Source organism: Patella vulgata, chromosome 8, assembly GCF_932274485.2.
Source record: "Patella vulgata chromosome 8, xgPatVulg1.2, whole genome shotgun sequence".
NCBI classification, from domain to species: Eukaryota; Metazoa; Mollusca; class Gastropoda; family Patellidae; genus Patella; species Patella vulgata.
Window position 1 is genome coordinate 43,542,110 of NC_065886.2, and position 23,618 is coordinate 43,565,727.

Here is a 23,618-nt window from a genome sequence, read left to right on the forward strand (position 1 = left end):
TTCAATACTAGTCGTTCGGATGGGACAAAAAACTCAAGACCCGTGTACACGTTGGCGTGCATGTAAAATATCCCTTGACAGTTGCAATCCAATTACAGTGCGGGTGCACACTGCATAGAATATGCTCGTCTTCAATAGTTAGGTGCATACAAGTAGGACGTTAAACCCCATTTCATTTTATTTTCAATATGAAATAAAGGATAATTGAAACACTAACCGTATCTGAGATTCCAACCCATGGATTATTATCAGGGCCCTTACAAGGCACCACATCAGCTAGAAGTAAAATGTCTAGAGCCACTTTAGGTAAAACCAAATCGCCATTGTATTGTTGGCATGTAACCCTGGCATCTCTCCATGTTCTCTTCTCTTCGAAGAACTTAAAACACTGGCCTGATATATCTTTCCATCCGTTACTCCCATCACACTGATCGATCACATCTAAAATAAATACATGATTACATTGATCTATTATACACCACATTCTTTGATCACGTCTATAGTAAATACACTGATCGATCACATCTAAATAAATACATGATCGCATTGATCTACTGTACATCACATCGCTTGATCACGCCTACAGTAAATACACCGATCGATCACATCTAAAATAAATACATGATCGCATTGATTTACTATACATCACATCGTTTGATCACGTCTATTATAATACATGGTCATATTGATCTACTATACATCATATTAATCGATCACGTCTATAATAAATGCATGATCACAATAATCTACTAGATGTATACATCACATTGATCGATCATACCTGCACTAAATACATGATCACATTGATGTATACATCACATTGATCGATCATACCTGCACTAAATACATGATCACGTTGATGTAACTATACACCACACCAACCGGTCACATCTGTTATAGTACATATTTTGATATACATGTATTTACTTATCTTAATTGATTAATTGCTTTAAAGTGGATAAGTTAATCTTTACTCCGAACCCTGATCGTTCTAATCTGGACGCACTGTCTTATCTATTTACCTTTTCTACACAACAATCTTAAAATAATTTAATATTACTTAACATGCATCCTAGTCATTGATTTAGTATGTACCTATATTTGAGTTACGTCTCAGTAATGTAAATATGTTAATTTATATCACATTTTGTATTATATGGTTAACCCTTATCATGTATATGTTCAAATAATTCTAGTGTAATTATTATTAAGATATTAAGTTGGCGATAGCGACTGGGTATAAATATAAGAGACGAAATACGAACAATTAGTACTTATGTTTCTTATAGATTAAAGCTTCTTGAATAACAATTATTGTGAGAGCGCTGTGTGCTTCGACGTATTAGAGCTACGCACCCCCCAACATAAGAAATCTTAAAATACGTCAAGCTAACACAAAAGAAGCACGCTCGCACATCTATAAAAAATGCATAATCTAGCCACAATGATCGATCACATCTATAATAAATGCATGATCTATCCCCACTGATCGATCACATCTATAATAAATGCATGATCGCATTGGTGTAACTATACATGTACACCATACTGTCCGATCACATATATAATAAATACAATATATTATCACATTGATGTCACTGGGCAAGCATAGCACACTAATCGATCACATCCATAATAAATAAACACATGGTCATATTGGTGTAACTATAGATGAATATCACACTAATCGGTCACATTTCATTGATCTACTATAGATCATACTGATCGAGCACATCATCTATAATAAATACATGATCACATTGAATACATGATCACATACATGTATATCACATTGATCGATCACATCTATAATAAATACAACACATGATCATATCAATCTCCTATATGTATGAATCGCATTGATCGGATATTTCTACAGTTTATAAAATATATAATTACTGTTATCACGCTGACCGATCACATATACAATGCATAAAACCGAAGTCCTGCGTACATGTTAATGTGCACGCAAAAGAACCCTTGACAAATGAAATTCGATAAATTTCCCACATAGTACACTGCATGGCCTATGTACGTCTTCGTTAGCTCGGTTGGTTCAGAAAAGTAAGATGTTAAACTATACTTCATTAAACATCATATATGCTATATCTGGGAAGGTTCCTTTAAGAAACCTAATTTTCAGCTCACCTTCGTATTTTCAATCGATGCGAAAATTTAAACATAACACCACATAAAACGCCGAAAAATAAATAACAAGGCAAATAAATAGAAAATGCAGTGAACTCATTTTGTTTGGTTTATTTTGCGGTTGTATAAAATGAAATATGATAAGAATCGTTGTTCAATTTATTTATTGACTAGCAGAATGCCCGGCTTCGCTCGGGGGTCATAACTCCGAAACCGGAAGTGGTAGACTAACGCCACCTGGCCTATGTTACTCCCCGGTCCGAGCTACCCTTATACCCCAAATTTCAGACTCAGGGCAGACCTAGTGTAGCCGCCAACCTCGAACAGACAGACAGACAAACAAACAAGCAGACAGACAAACGACAGTCACAAATATTAGTATAGATTTTTGCACGATATCAAATCAACACAGTAAGATTTGACATAACTTCAAGCTGTCGTCACATGGCGGTAGACGCGAGAAATCTAGATTATCAATTCTTTAAGAAATATTAAATTGATTAATTGTACAGCTGTACTGTTGTGGTAGTGACATAGACATTTTATAAACAGAATTATGAAAACTGTGTAATGAAAATTCAATTATATGATGCAAATGTAGGCGTGGTATGGGTTTATGTAAAGTTGAAAATGCGATTGATTAATATTTTTTTTTGTTTATAATGTGCTGTGACATTGTTAATTGCGATGGAGAGACAATGGGTTTATATGGAAAATGGCCTACACGTGGTTCAAACTGTCATGGAAGTTCTACAAAAATAAACAGTGAACTGTGAGTATTGAGTATAAATGAAACATGATTTAATGATAATGATATATTTTGAAAAGAGCAAGGCTTTCCGTCAGAATATAAGGGTAAATGACCCGATTTTCGTTTGTATTTTTGTGATGAGTCATGGTTAAAAATGGCTGCTGAATAGCAAAACACCTTATATGTGACATGTCGGTGTTCACGTAAAACAACCTTGGCAGTTGAAATTCGATTGGAGAGTAGACCGTAGTACCGCTGTCCGGGCGAAATGTCCCTCATAAGAGACTGTATAACGTACGACCGTTTTTATTAGCTCAACCGGGGCAGAAAAAATGGGAAGTTAAGCCCAGTTTCATTTTATATCATAATATTTCATTTAACATTGTCACACTAAATAGGTTAAATGGATAATGAAAACAGAATATGCTGAAATTTTCATTACCGATATTACCGATTCAATTTTAGGCTAATAAATATAGTCTCGATTATCTATTTGTACGGTAACCGCATCCATCATATATTTGAATACACTAAATATTGCAGCCATCTGATGGTATCGAGAGTTGATTATGGTCTTGGTAAGTTAATTAATGTCTAATTGATAATTTAGATACCATTTCAGGTCTAAAGAACGACCTGCAATAGACAGATTTAGCCCTTGCATAATACATGTTTAAAACAATAATAAGAAATCAAAACTCAAAACTCAACATTAAAACCTATTAATAAGTTTGTTCGAGCAAGAAAATGACTGAATGGAACTGAACCCTTCTTTTTGGTTTGATTAGAGATTCACCTTTGACAATATTGTAGTTTGCAAGTTTATTGGACTACGGAATAAGTTGTTTTATATGAAATGAGCGAGACAAATTAGCATAGCTTATTAATAGTGCTTTAATTTGAGATCCTATTTCCAATTTATCTTATAAAGGCCATAACTAAGACATTCGCTGTAGTCATATTCCCCGTGTCCCTTTGATTACAACAAATTTGAGTTAGCCAATAATACACCTACAATATATGAAGCTTCCTATTACAACTACAAGATGGATGTGACATTGTTATTGAACACCTCACTAATCACACACATGTAACATCAATCTGTTTCATAGCGAATTACGAGTCTTCTCTAATATCTCTGTAAAAGATGACTGCCTTTAATACGTGCCGTCACAGCACGCGGCGTCAATCATTGGCTGAACGGCGCGTGCATTGTTTACATAAGACGTTACTGATTCGGGCAGAATGCTACCTTTTAGTCATTTTAATACCCATTTACACTCAATAGGAAATAATTTTTATCTACAAATACGTCAAACGTCTTTATTAATTTTTCTAATACATCAAAAAATTGTTTTAGAATTTAATTTGTCGGTGGAAAAAAGTTAATATTTGAGACTCATTAAGTCGCATTGATGTCATCCTTATCAGTGATTGTAGCGGCCTAGCGAATATTCACTGCTGATCAGTGTGATGTAACATATTCACATCCTCTATAGCGTAATTTCCAATCAAAGGATTATAATTTAGAACGAAACGAAAATATTCCACTAAGATTAATACATCAGTAACCTATGTTTTGTTTATTATTTACAACTTGACACATGCATTATATTACACTTTCTCCACACAGATTATTAGACCCTGTTGATTTGGTAATCAAGTTTAGTTTGTAGATCATCAAAGAAGCCATCACAGATGTATGGGTGTTATCTTCCTCACCCGACTGAATTAAATTAAGGTTAATCTGACTTAGGTTACAATGGAATATCAGATCGACTAACTTTGCTAAAAGAACACAAGTTTTTGAAAACGAATTAAACTTTTAATTTACGTATTTTATACGATAGGTTGGGAATAAGCATTTATTAGTTTAAAGAGTCAAATGTTAATTGAAGCGTGATATAAATTAAAATTGATCAGATACTGTCGGGCGTCGGAATAAAGGCGCACATGTCCTCTTTTTTTGCTGAAACTTCCACAATTCGCCACTATAAAATTCACTGTAAAAGTCATAAGTTTGTAATCTATAACAATTCAGGAGGAAAAAAGTTCACTCGTAACACCGTTTTCATTAGCCCAGGTCGGAGCAAAACAGTAGGACGTTAAACCCCATTTCATTTCACTCGTAACAGTATGTCTGCTTTATATAGTGTTTGCTTATTTTGCAGCTTGAAGGGTTAGATGGCCGAATGGTTAGCGCGTGCGCGCTGTACCATAAGGTCTGTCATTGTGTCAAGTGGCGTGGTTTCAGTTCCCCGGTTGTACGTGACAAGGAGTAGGGTCACCTGTCCAAACTCGTGGGTTTTCTCCAGGACCTCGGGTTTCCTCCCGCTGCTAAAGACTCCTACGCGCAAGCGAATTATTGAATTAAATGTAACCATGTGTTAGTCCCAAAATGACCTAGTTTGTGTCGAGTGTGACGAATTAAATATTTCGCAAAATTCAGCACCTTCTATATACGATATAAAGAAGCCAATGCCATTTATATCAGTCCAAAAAAGTTCAGACCCCTTCAACATTTATAGCATCATCAGTAAAAAGTTTTGATGGACGTCAATTTATTCGGATTGAATCCACGTTGGCAGATAATCTAAGTGGGCTCGTGTTTGGGTTATTTTAACTATAATTCTTCAAATTTAAAGGGTCAATCTCGATTATATTTGGAGAATAAAACTGTTTAATTTTGTGTTAAAAGCCCTTAAAATCCCCTACCTTAGAGCCGAACAACTAACTCAATATACGTGATACGTTTTCAAATACATGTAACTTAAACCTGTCAGTCTCCATTTGGAAATGGAAACCTGTGTCCCAGGCTGTAATATACTGTGTCCGGATAAAACCAGACTTTTATTTTATAAAAATAACGTGTAGGTGAAATTTACCTTTTGTTATCAAGTACAGCACGTGGGCCATGCACTGTATAGACCTCTAAATGAACGACAATGGATTTTCAGGTCATCCTAGGAAAATCTTGACCCGAAATCTTAAATAGTTTACGTGTCCGGATAAGCGGTTTTAACATTCACGTCCAAACTAACTCAATATTTTGAGCTGAAATTTTGAGACAAGGTAAATACACCATTCCTCTATATTTCGGCGCTTCATACGTACACGAACTTTTATTTCTGAGACTCTGTTAAAATCGGAATGGTCCCTTTAATTACACTCATTATCATTCTTGAATTAAGAGTGTTTTTGTTTTTCTAAATGAGACAAAACGTTGTTAATGGTCACGAATTCATCATTTCTTTTCATCTCTTAAGTTCTTGTCATTAAATATTTAAAGACATAACAATTGATGCATATACAATTAATGCTTTTATAATATCAAGGCCTTGTCCATGTCTATAAAAATATTTTATTGCAGAAGCCCGAAATAAACATGTATAAGAGAAATCAATTTTATCAATAATATATATGGATACTTGTATGTCCTTGAATTTGTCATAAATGTTTTCATTAAAGTAGGTAACCCATCTACTTAACATGACACTTCTAAAAAAGGTTTCTAACAAACACGGCCCTACATAAGATTTTTTTAACTAATAAACATGACCTTACACATGTATTGATGTTTTTTAAAACAATGTCTGAAACCAGACTTGTTTCTGACAAACTCGGCCAAAACAACAAGGTACGTGTTATTAACAACATTACATATTGTCAGTCGTTGGCGATATCCATTAATTAATTATTAAACAAAATAGTTTTATTATTGTTGATCGTCCAAATAATATATTCTCTATCATTTGAACAACAGATAAACAAAATTATAAAATTTCTACTTGTAATAGTCCTTTACAAATTTATCATTAAAATATGTACTTGTAATAGTCCTTAACAAAATCATTAAAATGTTTACTTATTATAGTCCTTAAAGTTACAATTTCATATTTTCTAAGAAGTCAAAACATAATTTTTTTTATGTCTTTTGCTCAATAGGATGTCAACTCACCATTATACGATCATAAGTGTCATTCTCACACTTAAAACTCATTTACACCGGAAATAATAACACAATTACTTCCCAATTACCTTCCCTGTTTTCTATTCTCCACCATGGAGTAGCTATCTTCAGACGTTTGGATTTGAAGATGAAAATGATATTTTTGCCAATTTCTCAACTGGCAATAGTGAATTATAGGATTAATAGGATTATTCTTTAACAAGGTAGGACTGTTTATAGATACCATCTATTTTAAGGCTTTATTTTTATAACTTAAAAATATGAAATTGCAACTTTAACAAATTTATCACTAAAATGTTTACTTGTCAAATTTATCATTAAAATATGTACTTGTTATAGTCCTTAACAAAGTCATTAAAATAAATTTATCATTAATACATCTACTTGTCATAGTTCTTAACAAATTTATCATTAAAATGCAAATTGTTGATAAAATATATTACTCGGGTAGAAAACATTACGATACAATTAAACGTCTTAGTAACCTAGACAAGTCTCCAATAAACTTTACCCACATCAAATAAATGAAATGAAATGGAATTCAACCATTGAAGCCCCAATCAATTTTGCCGATGTCAAATAAATGAAATGGGATGTAACGTCCTAGTTTTATGCTCTGTCAGGGCCAATGAAGTCGTAAAACCAGAACAACTAGAGAGTGTTTCTTGCCAGTCCCGTCATCCCGTACCACAGAGTGACATTGGGAAACCATGCGGGGAAATTGAACGGGGGACCTCCCCTGGTGACGTCAATAAACTGTTACGCCCTTCACTGGTATCAGATGTTAGTTTTATTTAAAAACTTTTGAAAATTAAAACAGGTTATGTCATTGAAAGAGCTGTAAGTGTGTTTCTGATGGCTTAAATGTTTCACTAATGGGCTCCATAAACATCTATTGAAATTATTATAGATTCAGCGTTTTTCTTCAAGTTAAACGAAACATATCGAGATTGATAGTTTTGTGAATTCATGGTATAGATTTCTCATTAATATTACATCATAGCATAAATATGTTCAATTTATCAAATACTTCCAATGTAACAGGTAATTTGAAATGACTAACTATATATATATGAGATGTTATTAATATGTATTTTTCTTTTCGCAGCAGCAACTAAACTAAATTTATGTTGGTAGGATCGATAATGTTTCCTTCAAAATAATTACGGACTTGCAAGTAACAGGCTGTCATACCCAGCCAGATTCTTTTCTTATTGGCTGTATACATATAAACAAAATCGACTTCTTATACTGAATTATTATTAGAACTTTGAGGAGAGAATAATGTTAACGCCAGGTGAACAGAATTAGATGAAACCTAAACAGTCAGAAGAAATCCACAGAAATTCAAAATTTAACATCCGATTAGAGGATGTGGCAGTATTTTTAATTTTTAAAAATAAAATTTCAGATTGAGGAAAGTGTTTCTGAAGATGGACATTCAACAAAAACAAGTTCTTTTCGCTATTTGGCAAGTTTGAGCGCTGATGGCACATACGCAAGGAAGGCAGTGTTCTGACAAGTAGAAGGAGTAAAAAGAAAGAAAATGGTTTTGCGAAAAAGACGAGGTTTGAAGTTAATTTTTTTGTTTTTTTGATTTTTTTTTGTTTAGCGTTGAATTCCTTTAGCTAACGTCTTCATTTACTAATACATTTTGTATTTCACCGTTCAACGTATGCGCATTAACTTGTTCAAATTTGCATCACTTGTTTGTATTTTGTATAAATTTGCATTTTTAAATAGTTTTAAATTTACGTCATAAATTATGTGCATGCTGTTTTAGCTAATATTCCCATCGTTTACGGTCATAGGTGTAATTTCGTTTATTTTTACTGCGTTTTTACATATATTGGGATTTGGCAATGGTTAAATGAGTGAATTTGCGTTTGAATGTATATACGCATTTCTGAATGTAAGAGCTCAACAATTGTACTTTGCAATTTGAAAAGTATACTTTGCATTTTTACACCATGACGTTAGTAGTCCCTATTTTGAAACATTGAAAACTATAATTTGAAACGTTGTCTATCTTCAAATTCTTGGCAACGTTATACTTCCATATACCTTCGCTTATATTCGCATTGTTTAAGCAGCCATTTGTTCGCTAATATTAGCAATATTTTCACTAATATCTGCATTGTTTAAGGGGCAAGGTAAAGTGACAAAAACTCACAAAAATTAACACCTGAAATGAGGGGTCCTCAAAAAAACATCCAGAACACCTTTAGTGTCTGTATTTTGGTGTCTAAATGTGCTTGAGATGATATTGGATAATAACAAATGAATGAAAATCAAAAATGACGACTTTGGAATTTGTAACTTTGGAAAATATGAAGCAAATATACTATTCAGCACTGCGCAGCTACAGGGTAAACAACACAACATGGGAATATAGAAACTACAAGACTTAAATTTTCGAAAACTATCTTTGTTTTAGCACACCAAGTCCATATATTCAAACTGTTTTTTTCAAATGTTCTCCATCTTTTCAAGGGACTACTTTCAGATGTTTTGTATGGAGTACCATCATAAACATCATTTGGATTAAATATTTCGGGTCTGCATGGAAAATTGTAAATACTGCATCACAATTTCAGCTATTTTTATAATGAATACACATTATTAACATTTTTATGACTTCTTAATTCACCCTTCGAAACTTTGTGCCCGGAAGCATATTATAGATATTTACTAAGTTTTACAGTAAAATATTTTGTAATTAATTTTATTCAATAGTTTCATACTCAACACATTGTTTAATCTTAGACTGTACACTAATAGTCCACAATTGAATGTGGAAATGTCCAGCTGAATGATTGATTGGAAAATATGATGTGTTGCAAATGATACCCCATAGAAAAGAATTTGGCCCACAAAATCTATATCTAGGTAACAAATTCTATATCAAACCCTCAAAATGATTATTATTCTAACATAAACGAATAATAATCTATCCAAAATTTAGAAACAAGCCCTTTTGCTTACATTTACCAACACTTAACAACGACAGCCATGACAGCTTAGATTTTGATAGTTCTACTTTCATCAATTTACAGAATGCTCCATATGAATAATGCTAATATTAAAAGACGTGACAGTTTTTACAAATGAAGCGCAATAGTCTTGAAAAAATGTTGGGGATATTGAAATGCAAATACCTATGCAGGTTGCGATACGATAAATAGTCATGGACATTTGACATGCTTTGAGAGTATGTTCACAGATGAAGAACTTATCGCCCCAACAGAACCACTAAGCTGCACATGCGACACGCATGTGTGGCAACCAGCTTATATGTGACAACACGTGTCAAATAGTTTTAACGCAACAACTATATTGAAAGCCACATACAATTTATCAATATAAAAGTCAAATCGTGCTGTAGGTCATGATTTTTTTTATTATGTGGTAACACGTGCTATATATACTCTTCAAAAAAAGTAGGGGGTATTGAAAGGAAATACCTATGCAGGATGTGATATGATAAATAGTCATAGACACTTGACATGCTTTGAGAGTATGTTCACAGATGAAGAACTTATCGCCCCCAACAGAACCACTGAACTGCACACGCGACACGCAATAGCGCCATACACGTGGGAGGGGTTCATTGTCAAATTTGACACTTCGAGGAAGGGTTGATGAAAACTGCCACGTGCTGGTTTATCTATCTATGTTAGCATTTCTATTGGTTCTTGCATAAGATTTACTGTTTAGCGTATCTTTGTTTTAGTGTGTTACGTTTATTTTTTTATCGGGAGAATTGTTCGTCGACGTCAACGTCAACCGACAACACTGCAAGAATCGGCCGTGGTACTGCAAGAGGAGTGGGTCAGATTGCCCCAAATCGTGATTGGACGGTTGATCAGGAGCATGCCACGACGAATTGCTGAATATCTGAGGATTGGTGGAGCAATTACTCATTATTAAGAAAAAAAATCAAAAACGCCCATTTTCACTTTTGACGGTGTATCTCTTTGCCAGTGAAATGGGGCCGTCAGATAAGCCACCCATATGAACTGTTTATGTTCATGTGTAGGCAATTGGCCTGTTATTAACATACACTGGTTACCTCTAGTAAAAACAGCAGTGCATTTCCGCAGTTTTGTATTGTTTCTGAATATCCCCCACTTTTTTGAAGAGTATATATGTTAAAGGCCACTATAATAATAATAAATAAAAATCAGTTTCTAAAGCGCTGAACAGTCAGTTTTTACTGCTCTGAGGCGGATTACAATATAACATAGACAAGTACAAGTAAAGCATTATAGACATACATAAACTTGAAACGTTTCATACACGAAATATAACATAAATTTAATTTTGATAATTAATTCGAAAATATTCTGTTTTTATATACTTTTCTCTAAAGTTGATATATTGGGGCTATTCTTTACATTTTTTGGTATTTTATTCCACTCATTTGGACCAGGGTAAGAGAATGTTCTTTCTCCAAGTTTGGATTTAGGATCGGTACAAGCTAACTGATGAGCGTAAAGTTCTAACTGGAATATATTGTGTTAATAAATCACTTAAATAAGATGGTGGAGAGGGGTCGTTGATACAGGTAAAAGTTAGGGTGTTTATCTTAAGACTGATCCGGTGTTTAATAGAAAGTCAGTATAGATCTTTAAAAACCGGTGTAATATGGGTACGATTTATCGATAAAAGAAGAATTATTTCGTGCTGTAGGTTATTCAACAATTCGAATAATAAATAGCTTATCCCCGCAAGTAGGTCAGGGAAACATAGTTACAAAATAAGATTCGAGTAGTGTTATTTGGTTTCAGTTTGTCGCATGGTGTAAACAGGTTCACGGACACACACATGAATACAACACAAACATAGCACAGACAGTAGGTTTCCATAGATACAACACAAACATAGAACATACAATATAAGGTCTACATGAATACAACACAAACATAGAACAGACAGTATAAGGTATACATGAATACAACACAAACATAGAACAGGCAGTATAAGATATACATGAATACAACACAAACGATAGGTCTACATGAATACAACACAAACATAGAACAGACAGTTTTTAGGTGTCCATAAATACAACACAAATAATAAGTCTACAAAGATACAACACAAACATAGAACTAACAGTATAAGGTCTACATGAATACAACACAAACATAGAATAGACAGTATAGGGTATACATGAATACAACACGAACATTGAACAAACAAAGGTTGACATGAATCAAACACAAACATAGAACAAGCAGTAGTTCGACATGGATACAACACAAAGAATACATCACAACCGCAGCACAAACAGTATGTCTACGTGAACACAGCGTAAACACAGAACAAACGGTAGGTCTACATAAAGTAGATTTAAAAATTTAAAATAAATTATTACCTGCAGGTCTTTGACATAATACCTGGTTAGTAGTCATACAATTCTGTAGATATACGTAACCATGGTTACCAACGTTCATACCAGCACACAGGTTATAGACATTACCTTTCGCCGGTTTACCTTCTTTCTTGTTCACCCAATGTCTATAACAAACGTATAAGATAGTAAATAAATGAATGAAATTGGATTTGATGTATTGTAATATAGTAAATGGATCTAAAGACATAAGTTCAAGAGAATTGATGATTTAACACTGTTAGGGAATGCTATGTCTTTATAAATAACAGAGGTGGGCTGGGACCAAGTCGTCTAACGCGTGCGCATTAGAACATAATCTCGATCCCAGAGATAACTTTACCCCTCGTTTATCTCTGGTAAAACTCGTCGGACATTAATCAGCCTGATTTCGGTTTCTTAGCTCCGCCCCCCCAGTGACTACTCATTGGCAGCATTTGTTAGAATGAAATGTTTCCGATTTCTGGAAATTGGGCATCGGATCATTGTATGAGTTACATATTAATGATCTTTGGAACATTTTCCACATCTTGACATCAAAAATTCATTCGAAAACAGCCGATTTGATGATTTACCGGGAACTATTTTTAGCGCACAATATGAGTGATGCGGCTAATCCGTGAAATTTCTGAAGAAACGCGAGTTTGAGTTGCCATCTTGGATCTTTGTAAAGCGACCGACGGAACTTATTTCCATTCTACGTTTAACCTTAATTCTGGTATGACCGCGTAAAATGACCGCGTAAAATACTCACATATCTGATGTTTTGTATGTCTTAGTTCCATTAATCCAGTTCCATTTTTTATGTTTTATATCATAATGTATTCCTACCCACTGATACAGATGTGGTCCATTTCTTGTAATGTTCTGTACATAAAGCTAGAGAACAAAAGAGTCACAACGTGAAGTCCGCCAAAAATGTCACCTAATACATTTTGTTTTTAAAGCGCCCCCCCCTCCCTCCCCCTCCCAAGATTTCTTAAATAACTGAACTAATAAAAGCCAAGATCTCATTATTATAAATTATAAACGCCAAGCGATATAAACTGTTGTGCATCTATGTTTTATACATTTTTTAAAGCGCCCCCCCCCCCAAGATTTCTTAAATATCTGAACTAATAAAAGTCAAGATTTCATAATTATAAATTATAAACGCCAAGCGATATAAACTGTTGTGTATCTATGTTTTATCCCCTAGATGCAAACAAAATTGTAAGATAATGAATTCGATAACAAGCTGGGACTGATTAAAACAACAACAAACACTTACATTAAAATTTAAAGATACATTATGTAAAAGCTAAATCTGCCTATTGTGAGTCTCTCTTTTGGCTTCAAATCTTACATAAATTATTATTTTGACGTTTAAGCCTCGGTTGTCAAGTACTGTTGCTACGATAACGAAAGATCTACGCAATATTTTCAAACTGACATAACTTCCCTCATAAAGTAATTTGAATGATATTTTAAATATTTTCATTTTTCATTATCTATTTTTGAACGATTATAGCAAGAACGTCCAGCTCTTATATAAATATTTATAATGCATCTTTAAATAATCAAGCGAAGAACTTAATCCGGTGATGCGCCCGAAACGTAATAAGCATTTTCCTGATTTAAAAATAACAAAAATATGAACTGAAAAGTATTTTTTAAATAGTCTCTTGGATGATTAAACAAAAAATCTTGGCCTTGATGTTCATGGATATAAATGACCCACTTTGACATGATTGTTAATATTGATGTTAAAGCCATTTTATTCTTTTAAAAAGTGTTCCTATTACAAAACGATTTATTAGTTAGTATCTCCTTTGGGATTCAACTTTATATCTTTATCTTGCAATGAAAACCAACTGTTACTGTTTCTTGCATCTCTTAGTTAAAGTTCAAAATGTTATACATGTGGTTATTTCGAAATACCATTTCGTTATTTCGAAATACCATTTCGTTATTTCGAAATATTATTTCGTAATTTGAAATATTATTTCGTTATTTCGTTATTTACTATTTGGTGATTTCCAAATACGACTTTATTGACTTTTTTAAAATTTTAATGAAATAGGGTGAAAAGTTCAAATTTACCCAGTCGTCATCGGAATTATATATTGGAAGAGTGGCATTCTTGGTATCACAGAAAGAGATGGCGTCATTAAACTTCTGTCTAGTTGCACTCAGATAGTAACATGTATTGTTGTAAGTTATCCATCCACCAGGACAACCGCCATATATACCTGTAATAATAGATACAACAGTTACAAACAAAATGTTTTCTCCGGGTCGTCCGGTTTCCTCCCACTGCCAAAGACCCCTACGCGCAAGCGAATTATTGAAATAAAATTGAACCATGTGTTAGTCCCGAAATGACCTAGTTTGTGTCGGGTGGACGTTAAACCCCATTTCTCGCTCTCTCTCTACGGTCTGATTTTCTGCACCGACTGGTCTAATTAATGAAGACAGGCATACGGTGTGCTATGAGGGGAATTTAGCCTGATCAGTAGCGCTGCAGCCTACTCTTATATTGTATTCCAACTGTCAAGGTTCTTTTACGTGTACGCTAACGTATACACGAGACCTCGGATTTTCGTCCCACCGGAACAACTAGACACTGTCCTTGTCAGGTCCAATTACTGCATGACATAAGGGGAAATCACATAGCATCACAGATATAGAACAGATAAATAAAAACACAAAAATGAGTGAATTATTGTAACATCTTTATATACAGAATTTCAGAGGCGTGTTAACGACCCATGCGACACTAACCGGGTCATTTCGGGACCTATTTATGGTCGATGTTTTTCATTCGGAAGGCGCGGGTAGTTGCCACGTAGAATCAATAACCGGACTCCTCAATCCCCAAAACAGATAAATAAAAAAAATAAATGGGTATTTCCGTTTAAAGCCGGTATAAATCATTTGAGGGATTTTGAATTCCTTGCAATCTATAATGTCTATATTGAATCTCTAAAAGACAATTCAATTCCATTCCGTATTTACAAAAATTCGATGAATCGAAAACTTATCAACATTACGCATAAGAACAAGAGAGAGAGCGAAAGACAAATGGGGTTTAACGTCCACTCGACACAAACTAGGTCATTTTGGGACTAACACATGGTTCAATTTTATTTCAATAATTCGCTTGCGCGTAGGGGTCTTTAGCAGTGGGAGGAAATCGGAGGACCCGGGGAAAACCCACGAGGTTGGATAGGCACGTACAACCGGGGAATCGAAACCCCGCCAGTTGACTCAATGACAGACCGTATGATACAGCGCGCTCGTGCTAACCATTCGGCCATCCACCCCCACCCCCCACATACGAACAAGCCAGTGCCACCTATAAATGTTATGTTAATTATGTTGATGGGTCTCTTTTTGATGCGATTGAATCCAAACAGGGAAATTATCTATAATATATCCTTGAATTTTTTTATGTATTAGTAGATAATCAAACTGAACAAATGACAATCAGAGACTTTAATTGGCAATAAAACTATTTGTTATGCAATAATGTGATTAGATAACGTATAGCGCCATTCAGCATCTGATAACGTTCGACATCGTCCCACTATAAAGTTATTATTGCATAACAACATTACGTCACATTTTTGGGGTGGCGTTAAAGAACTGGGATCTCGACTGTAATGTCCGGGGTTCGAATACTGACATGGACAGAAAAAGAACTATAAGATTTTGTTCCAACCGAATTTCCGCTTGGGGGTCTAAAATGGAAAGTATAGCCAAGTTAACATTAGGGTGAAGAAAAATCGAAGCCTCTCTGATAACATGTTGTCGTTCACGTAAAGTAACATTTATTAGTTGGAATTCGATTATTTAGAGAAGATACTGTCGGGTGTTAACCCGACAGCATCTTCTCTAAATAAAACATCTTCTCGTCCTCAAATTGCATACATTAGAATGAAATAATTAACAATCTCAAAATGACCAGAGTATTATCGTTTGGCTCCTTTCATTCCTGTGTTTAGTACTGTTTACACTTTGATTGCAAATTTAATGGTTTTCGTTTAGCCGCATGAATAAACCCCATTAAATCTATTGATACTTGTAGTACCGGTATTTTTGGGGCCAGGAATTTTTGCCCAACCGCTACTCATATTGTTATTCTCGTTGTTTTTGGAAGGGGAGGGGGCACTCTTAGTTCCTTTGGCAATTGTTCATCGATTCAATGATAGCGGCTATGATGACTCAACATTGAATTCCTGCTCTGTAGTGAGATCCATACTTGTTTTAGTCTAATACGGGGTCTAACCAACGCTTTCGTGTCCTTTTCTCTTTTCTTGTGAATATTTCGTTTGTCACCGGATCAACTATTCTTGACCGGAATCACGCCCACGACTTGACAAAGGTCACTGGAACTCAGGGAGTTCTGCCGTTCCGGTCCTTAAATGTTTTAGTTCTTAAAATGTTTTAAAATGAAAAAAGTTAAATAATTTACCTTTCAGAGTTAAAATAAAAAGAAAAAAAATTTTGATCTCCATATTAACATATTTACACTATTACCATCTATGGCCACCTTTTCACTGGGAATGATGAACAGTCAATAGATATATAGATTTGATAAGAAATGCTGATAACATAACAAGTGATGTCCCTAGCAAACTTTTACCCCATCATATCAAATCTTATCAAATAAATACAACCATTGTTTTATAATATAATGATCGATATAGATTAAAGATATGTACATGGTAATTGCCCAACAAGGTATGTGTAGATTAACCATGCGTTGTGGTGGGGTGGCTAAGTGTAAACATCTTTCGAAGGTGTATAGAAGCACTAATTGGGTGTCGATTTAGGGTCATTTACTAAGAAAATCCCATTAGCCACTTGAATTTTCAAAATGGCCGGCATTTTCCACGATGGCTGCTATTTTCGGCTTTACTTTTACAGCAGGATTTTACCCAATAGATCGCTGAACGTCTAGAATGTGGACGTTCGCTCAGATTTGTTTATGGGCAATCTAGAGGTTACAATTTATATGAAACTTAAAACATAATATTATGTCCCACATATCTTGGATAGCTTCGATTTGGGTACGCATCGGACTGCAACTTCTTGGTGGTTATAACCCCCCCCCACCCCCTCGACCTTTTACGTATAATTGTGAAATGGTTCTGGACCCTCCAAAAGACCACTATTTCCATTCAACTATTTCCATTTTCAAGCAGTGTGCGTTTTATGTTCAGTGTATTATTTACTTTGTCTTTCAGACGTTGTATTACTGACACGATTTTTAACATGTTGTATTCTACTGACCTTTATGAACGTTCTCCTCATGATGGAACAGCAGCAGCTAGACGTAGCAACATCCAGCAACGAACAGGTCGTACAACCTTTGGATGAATTCACTAGAATTAGTTATATTGGGTAAGAATTACACAAATGAGTTACCGAAATTTATTATATTACTGAACGCCATTTGCTGTTTCGGGACTACATCAAATGTTTACAGCTTAATTCGCACCTATTCTTCCTCGAATTCCAAATGTCAGTGGTTCTTTAACGTGCACATGTGTTAACCGTGGTATTTCGTCACATCTGTTAGAGTAGGCAGTGAAAGTATTTTACTTCTTAGCACTACAGTCCTTAGTCCTCATGGGAATGGGAACCGGAATTGAAACATGCCGAGATCCACCCCATTCCATACGGGGACAGTCTTCATTAGCCCAGTCGGAGCAGAACAGTAGGGCGTTAAATCCCATTTCATTTCATTTCCACACCGGGGGTCGAACCCGGGACATTCTAGCTGCGAGATCAATGTCCTTATCACACGACTAAAGTGGCCCCGGCAGAAAAACAATCTGAAACACTTCTCAATGTCTCATAATACCAGTGGCTGGTATTTGCTAGCTACATCATCGTTCTTTTCCCCAGGGCTGATTATGATGCCAGTCCGATTCCGAAAGAACTATTCTCTAATAGATATACAGGTCCAAAAAGATTCCGTTCCGTTCAGTATTTACAAAGATATGTGGAATTGAAATTTCATCGATCTATGTATCAAGCCCGCCGCCATTTTATTGTCCGCGAAAATTTATTGGTAAGCTGTATAAATTCGTTTGGATCCAAGCCGGGACATTATCTGGCGTTGGTATTTTGATTTTGTTTTTTTAATTAAATGTTAAATAATTAATCTTGGGTACATATTAGCGCAGATTAATCAATGAGAAATGTGATAGTTTAGCAAAAAATGAAAATGGCGCATCGTTACCTGAATGTTCAACAAGACTAAACATATGCGAATGCAACATAACGTACACATCGTCAAACTGGTCCGAAGACGGAAATGTATGAAAGAGATTGTTCTTCAGTATTATCGACATTTTGTAATTATACATTTTTTTTACAGAACGGAACATGATAAATGGATAGTTATAAACATACCCCAGGAGGAGAATCAGGTCAAATTCACAATGTCAAGGGTAAAAGGTTGGAAGATCGTGATAATCGGAAATGATTACGCCAAGCCATTTTACTGCAAGTAGGTCTTTGATTTCCTATCAGAATCAATATTCTTTTTGTAATATTTATCCCAATGACAGTTTTTAACGATGAACCTAATTCTGAAATTAAATAATCAAAATATCCAGAAAAATGTTTTTTCGTACAAGGATATGTCGGCTACAAAAAAACCCTAACGTTTTTAAAAGAAAGGGACTAATAAAGATATTGGAATTTCTACGCAGATGCATGTATTCTGGTGTTGATATTGAGTTTCTAGAACACGTGTCTCTACTCTTAATGAAAGTTCTCGATTAGTCCGGTTGGTGCACAATAGTAGGATGTTAAGCTCCATTTAATTTCATATTCCTCACCCATTCTGCACACTGAGTTCCATTTTCTCTATACTTCGAAGATAGATCACTGTCCTGAATGGCCACCATATCCAAAAATTAGTATGTAATGCGTTTCTACTCCGCTTCACATCTGTCATACACACGACGATTAAATAAACATTTTTAATTTAATTAAATGAAAGTGGAAAAAATATTTCTCAAACTTCTCTGAGTATACTTAATATCTTCGATTAAAATCGTTGATTTAGAATTCAAAATGTCGGTCAGCTAGCTTAGTGCGTGTTCCCACGCGGAGCTACTCTAGGCAGTTTAGTAAGATTCCCCACCTTAACTCAAATTAAGTCCCGCAAAATATATAAAGGCAAACGCCATTTCTATTTAACAGAAAATGATAAATTTATTTTCTATTACAGAATTCCTTACTGTATCTATCTATCTCCCTCTGTTATAACCAAGATTGAATTGCCACTACCAGAAGAACTTCTTATCAAAAGCTACCATCTTGGTTTTATTGGGTATTTATACGCAATTCAACATGGCGCAAAGTATATATTATCTGTGTCTGCTGACGTTCATTCGCTGACGGACCTAGATATGTTTCAGTTCCGATCAACAACAAGTGGGCTAGTTTACAACGAACCGGAAATATTAAATCCGGATATTTTTGTTGGTGAAACATTAAAACAGAATGTACCATATGCAAAGAATCAAACCGGGGAGGGATATCCGTACATTTTTTTTCTGGAGGATGAAATAAACCCCGTGCTTCAACTACCTTTATATTCGTGCAGCACATTTAAATACGAAAATAATACAATGAACTTTTCCACGGATACGAAACTAAAGAACCACACAAAGCTAGCCCCAATGTTTTTGATACCTAGTCGTTTAGTTAGATTAACGTCAAACGTTGTTTTGTATAAGCATGAGATATTCTGGTCGCTCTTCATGAACCTAGTTGATGAAACAACGAACAGTGTCGTTTATAAAATGATCGTGGAGCAAATATTAGAAAAGTTAAATTTTCGTGTGATGCTAATCCCCTTTAAACCATGTACAAAGGAGTTACACCGAACGTCATTCAACGTGTCTCTCTCCCCAGCTGTTCCCAAAGAATATTTCTTGTGCTCAGAGACATCCCTGTACCAATGTCTTTTGCGGATGGCTAAAAGTATGCACACCGGAGGACATATGAATGATGACGATTTTACATCCCTAGAAACATGGCTTTTTGTATTAGCGTATGTCGGCTACAAAGAACCAGTTTTTAAAAGAAAGGGCAAGACTGCGGAAGCAACTAACAATATTAGAATCTTAATGTCTACGCACATGTATTCGGACGCTGATACTGAGTTTCTAGAAAATTTGTCTCCACTCTTAATAAATGCTACTAACGCTCAAAATGTTTGTCCCGATTTAAACATGACGTGGAAAGAACCCATAATGGATGACGTAATGTTGATCGTGACGTTTAATGAGATAAAGTGGTACATCAACATGCCTTATATAGAACTCATGTACAGACGCTACTTCAAGCATATTCTTGTTTGTGGTCCAACGCCAAAAGCATTTGCAGAGGTTTTATCAAACAATTCTTACATAACGACATTTTTTCATGTAGACGCACTGAATAGAGGTTGGGTTGATATGTTTGAATGCACCCAGTATGCGATGATGATGAACTTCCGGGTTAAAGGTTATTTACAAATCGGCGATGATACGTTAGTAAATGTGTGGAACATGTTCCGATTACCGCGAGATCAAATTATTTTACCCGATGTTATTTCGTGGTACAATCGGTCCTCGGAAAAACAACAGTGGTACTATTGGGACATAGAAATTGGCCGACCAGCGTTGAATAAATTGATGGCGGCATTAGAAAACTCCGCTCTAGTTGAAGGGGACAAAATGGCGAAAGAATATTTAGATATGTACAAGTATAACATGAAGGACACAAATGTAGCATTTTACCGAGGCGGCGATTTTTTCTATATCCCCGAAAAACTTAGAGATGCTTATATCTATATCAGTAAAGCTTGTTTGCGACATCAGCTTATGGATGAGGTAGCCATTCCTACATTTACAATGGGATTAGCCGAATCGAAAGACATTTTTAGAGTCAGAGATGGCAGCTTATGGCGACAAGAGTCACGTGACCAATACGCTTTGTTTTTCGACATCAACACACTTTTTATCCATCCTTTTAAATTAGGAAAATTCTTTGCAAACAAAACTGATAGCAATAACTTTTTTTGTGATCCATTCATGAAGTTTAGCTTATTAAAAATTAAGTCTTTGGCAACCGATCGGTTAAAACCGTTAATTAATACAGGCATTGTGTGGAATAATATGGTCGGTGGACCAGTCCGACCAGGGGAGAAACACACTTTTATTACCGCGTGAGCATAAACCTGTTATTGACGCCAATAGCACAGAAATTTAACACGCGACTGGTTGTTGGTGACTACTGTGTTTGGTGTCGTGATCCTAACAGACCCCACAAGAGAGATCGGGAACCCTGGTGGTATAATCAAAATTAAACCGGATTTTTTGTTTCTCTGCTTTTTCATTTCATTTTTGTTTTTGACTTTGGAACTGCAATGAGTGCAGGAGAAGCCCAACTACACATAAAGAAAGAAACAGAGACTTAATATATGATAAAAGAGTATTAGAACACTTATATGGATATACCACTTCTGGAGTTTATTAACATGCTACGTTTCAATACACGTACACGTATCGTTATATGTCTTATAACGATTATGATAAAAGTACTATCAAATCAAACAAACGTATCCGGGGGATCTGCTCAGTCCCGGACATGCATTAATACAGGTGATCCTCGATTGTCAGGCCGGAACATTCCGAATTGACGGGATTACAATCGTGTGAGGCAGAATTCAACCATGTCACAGTTCTGTCAGTCTCGACAACTGACAACTTTTGGTCTTCGAAGGAATTATTAGTGAGCAGAAATTCGCCCGTGTATATATTATCACTCGTCGCTTCAGTCAGTTATAAAGAAGGATAACTCGTGTTTTCCTTTTGCGTTCGTCACTTCCCTTTCTTGAAACCTTCATGACGCATCTTTCGTAGCAATGATCTCTGATTGAAAATTATATTTGGAACGTGTTTAACCAGTTCTATCACATAATGACTGACACCAATATTGTCCTTTAAACACAACGAATACGTTTCAGTTGTCGGCGCATGCGTTATAACCCCAAATTCCCATTTTCACTCGATTGTCACTATTTTTGGGTTTGACAGAATTCAATTATTTTGAATCATTTGAAAGAGGTATAGCTTTAGTCTACTAAAGGCTAAGAATTGAGATGAATACAAACCTTTTCCTTGAAGTTCACAAATATATCAAACTTTCAAAACGATTTAAATAAAAGTTATTGTTAGTAGTTACATCTTAGAATAAATTATTAGCTTTAGCTTTTTTGGTGGATAACATTTTTTTTTTTTTTTTTTTTTCCCCCGCACCCCCCCCCCCCCCATTTTTTTTATTATTATTTTTTTTTTATCATTTTATACATGCATCAGTTCATTTATATCCCATTTATTAAACATTATTTTTCAATGTTTTAAATATAATTTTATATTCTCTTTATCACCTCTTCACTTATTTTATATAGAGCTTTGAGATATAATTCATCTGACTTTACTTATATTACTTATAAATTATTTATTATTGTATATACTATTTTGCAATCTTGTTTGTATTAAATAATGTCTATCATTTCTATGTATGGAAAGGGCTTTTCTAAGTTTTTGAAACTTGTGCTCAATCCTTTTGATATTTGTCATTAAAATATGTTTAAACCAATCGCTGTTTTAGGCGTGTATCTGCTAAAGCTAATAGCTGTGTTTTATATAGATGTATATATTAGTACTTTGTATGTAATCATTCATGAATAAAGGTTAACAATTGTTATTCGTCTCTATTCATTCAGCGGGGCATAGCAGGGCGGGTGGGGCGAGGCGAGGCGAGGTGGGGGAGGGGGCACGGGGGCTCACTAACCTGGAAGTCCTGTGTTCGATCTCTGCATTCGCCCATAAAGTTCGTCGGGATTTTCCAGCGTGGTTGATCCTTGTCAGGGGCACAGGCAAGGGACAACGTATACCCATTCGGTTGGGACGAAAAACCGAGGTCCCGTGTACACGTAGGCGTTCACGTAAAAGATCACTTGAATTCGATATAGGAGTAAGCCAGTAAGCCATTGTGCTGCTGTCCGGGCAATTTCCCTTATAGCACACTGTATGGCGTATGTTCGTTTTCATTAGCCCAGTCGGACCTGAACAGTAGGACGTTAAACCCCATTTCATTTCATTTTCATTTCATTTCAGTGCCTGGACAGATGCACTACGACCTACTGACAAGGGTTCTTTTACGTGCACGCCGATGTGTACACGGGACCTAGGTTCTTCGTCCCATCCACACGACTATACGTTGCCCCCCCCCACGTCCTGCACCACTAACAAAAAGAACCGCGCGGGAAAATGAATTGTCTTGGCCAACACGGGACC

The 23,618-nt window shown here is 35.3% G+C and overlaps 2 protein-coding genes across 2 annotated transcripts in view; one reads left to right on the forward strand and one right to left on the reverse strand.

Moving 5' to 3' along the window:
- The window catches only part of LOC126830395 (uncharacterized), a 54,932-nt gene extending 40,030 nt beyond the window's left edge, over nucleotides 1-14,902 (reverse strand). Inside the window, exons 1-4 of the mRNA XM_056102896.1 lie at nucleotides 14,893-14,902; nucleotides 14,347-14,495; nucleotides 12,250-12,376; nucleotides 218-441 (exon numbers count right to left, since the gene is read on the reverse strand). Coding sequence (XP_055958871.1) covers nucleotides 218-441; nucleotides 12,250-12,376; nucleotides 14,347-14,495; nucleotides 14,893-14,902 — 510 coding nt within the window. The remainder of the gene's footprint in view (nucleotides 1-217; nucleotides 442-12,249; nucleotides 12,377-14,346; nucleotides 14,496-14,892) is intronic.
- On the forward strand, nucleotides 2,648-23,025 carry LOC126830891 (uncharacterized). Its single transcript, XM_050561374.1, has 4 exons — nucleotides 2,648-2,920; nucleotides 17,496-17,652; nucleotides 18,635-18,766; nucleotides 19,496-23,025. The coding sequence occupies exons 2-4, from the start codon at nucleotides 17,546-17,548 to the stop codon at nucleotides 21,483-21,485; spliced, it is 2,229 nt and encodes a 742-aa protein (XP_050417331.1). The 5' UTR covers nucleotides 2,648-2,920; nucleotides 17,496-17,545; the 3' UTR covers nucleotides 21,486-23,025.
- The last annotated feature ends 593 nt before the right edge of the window (nucleotides 23,026-23,618 follow it).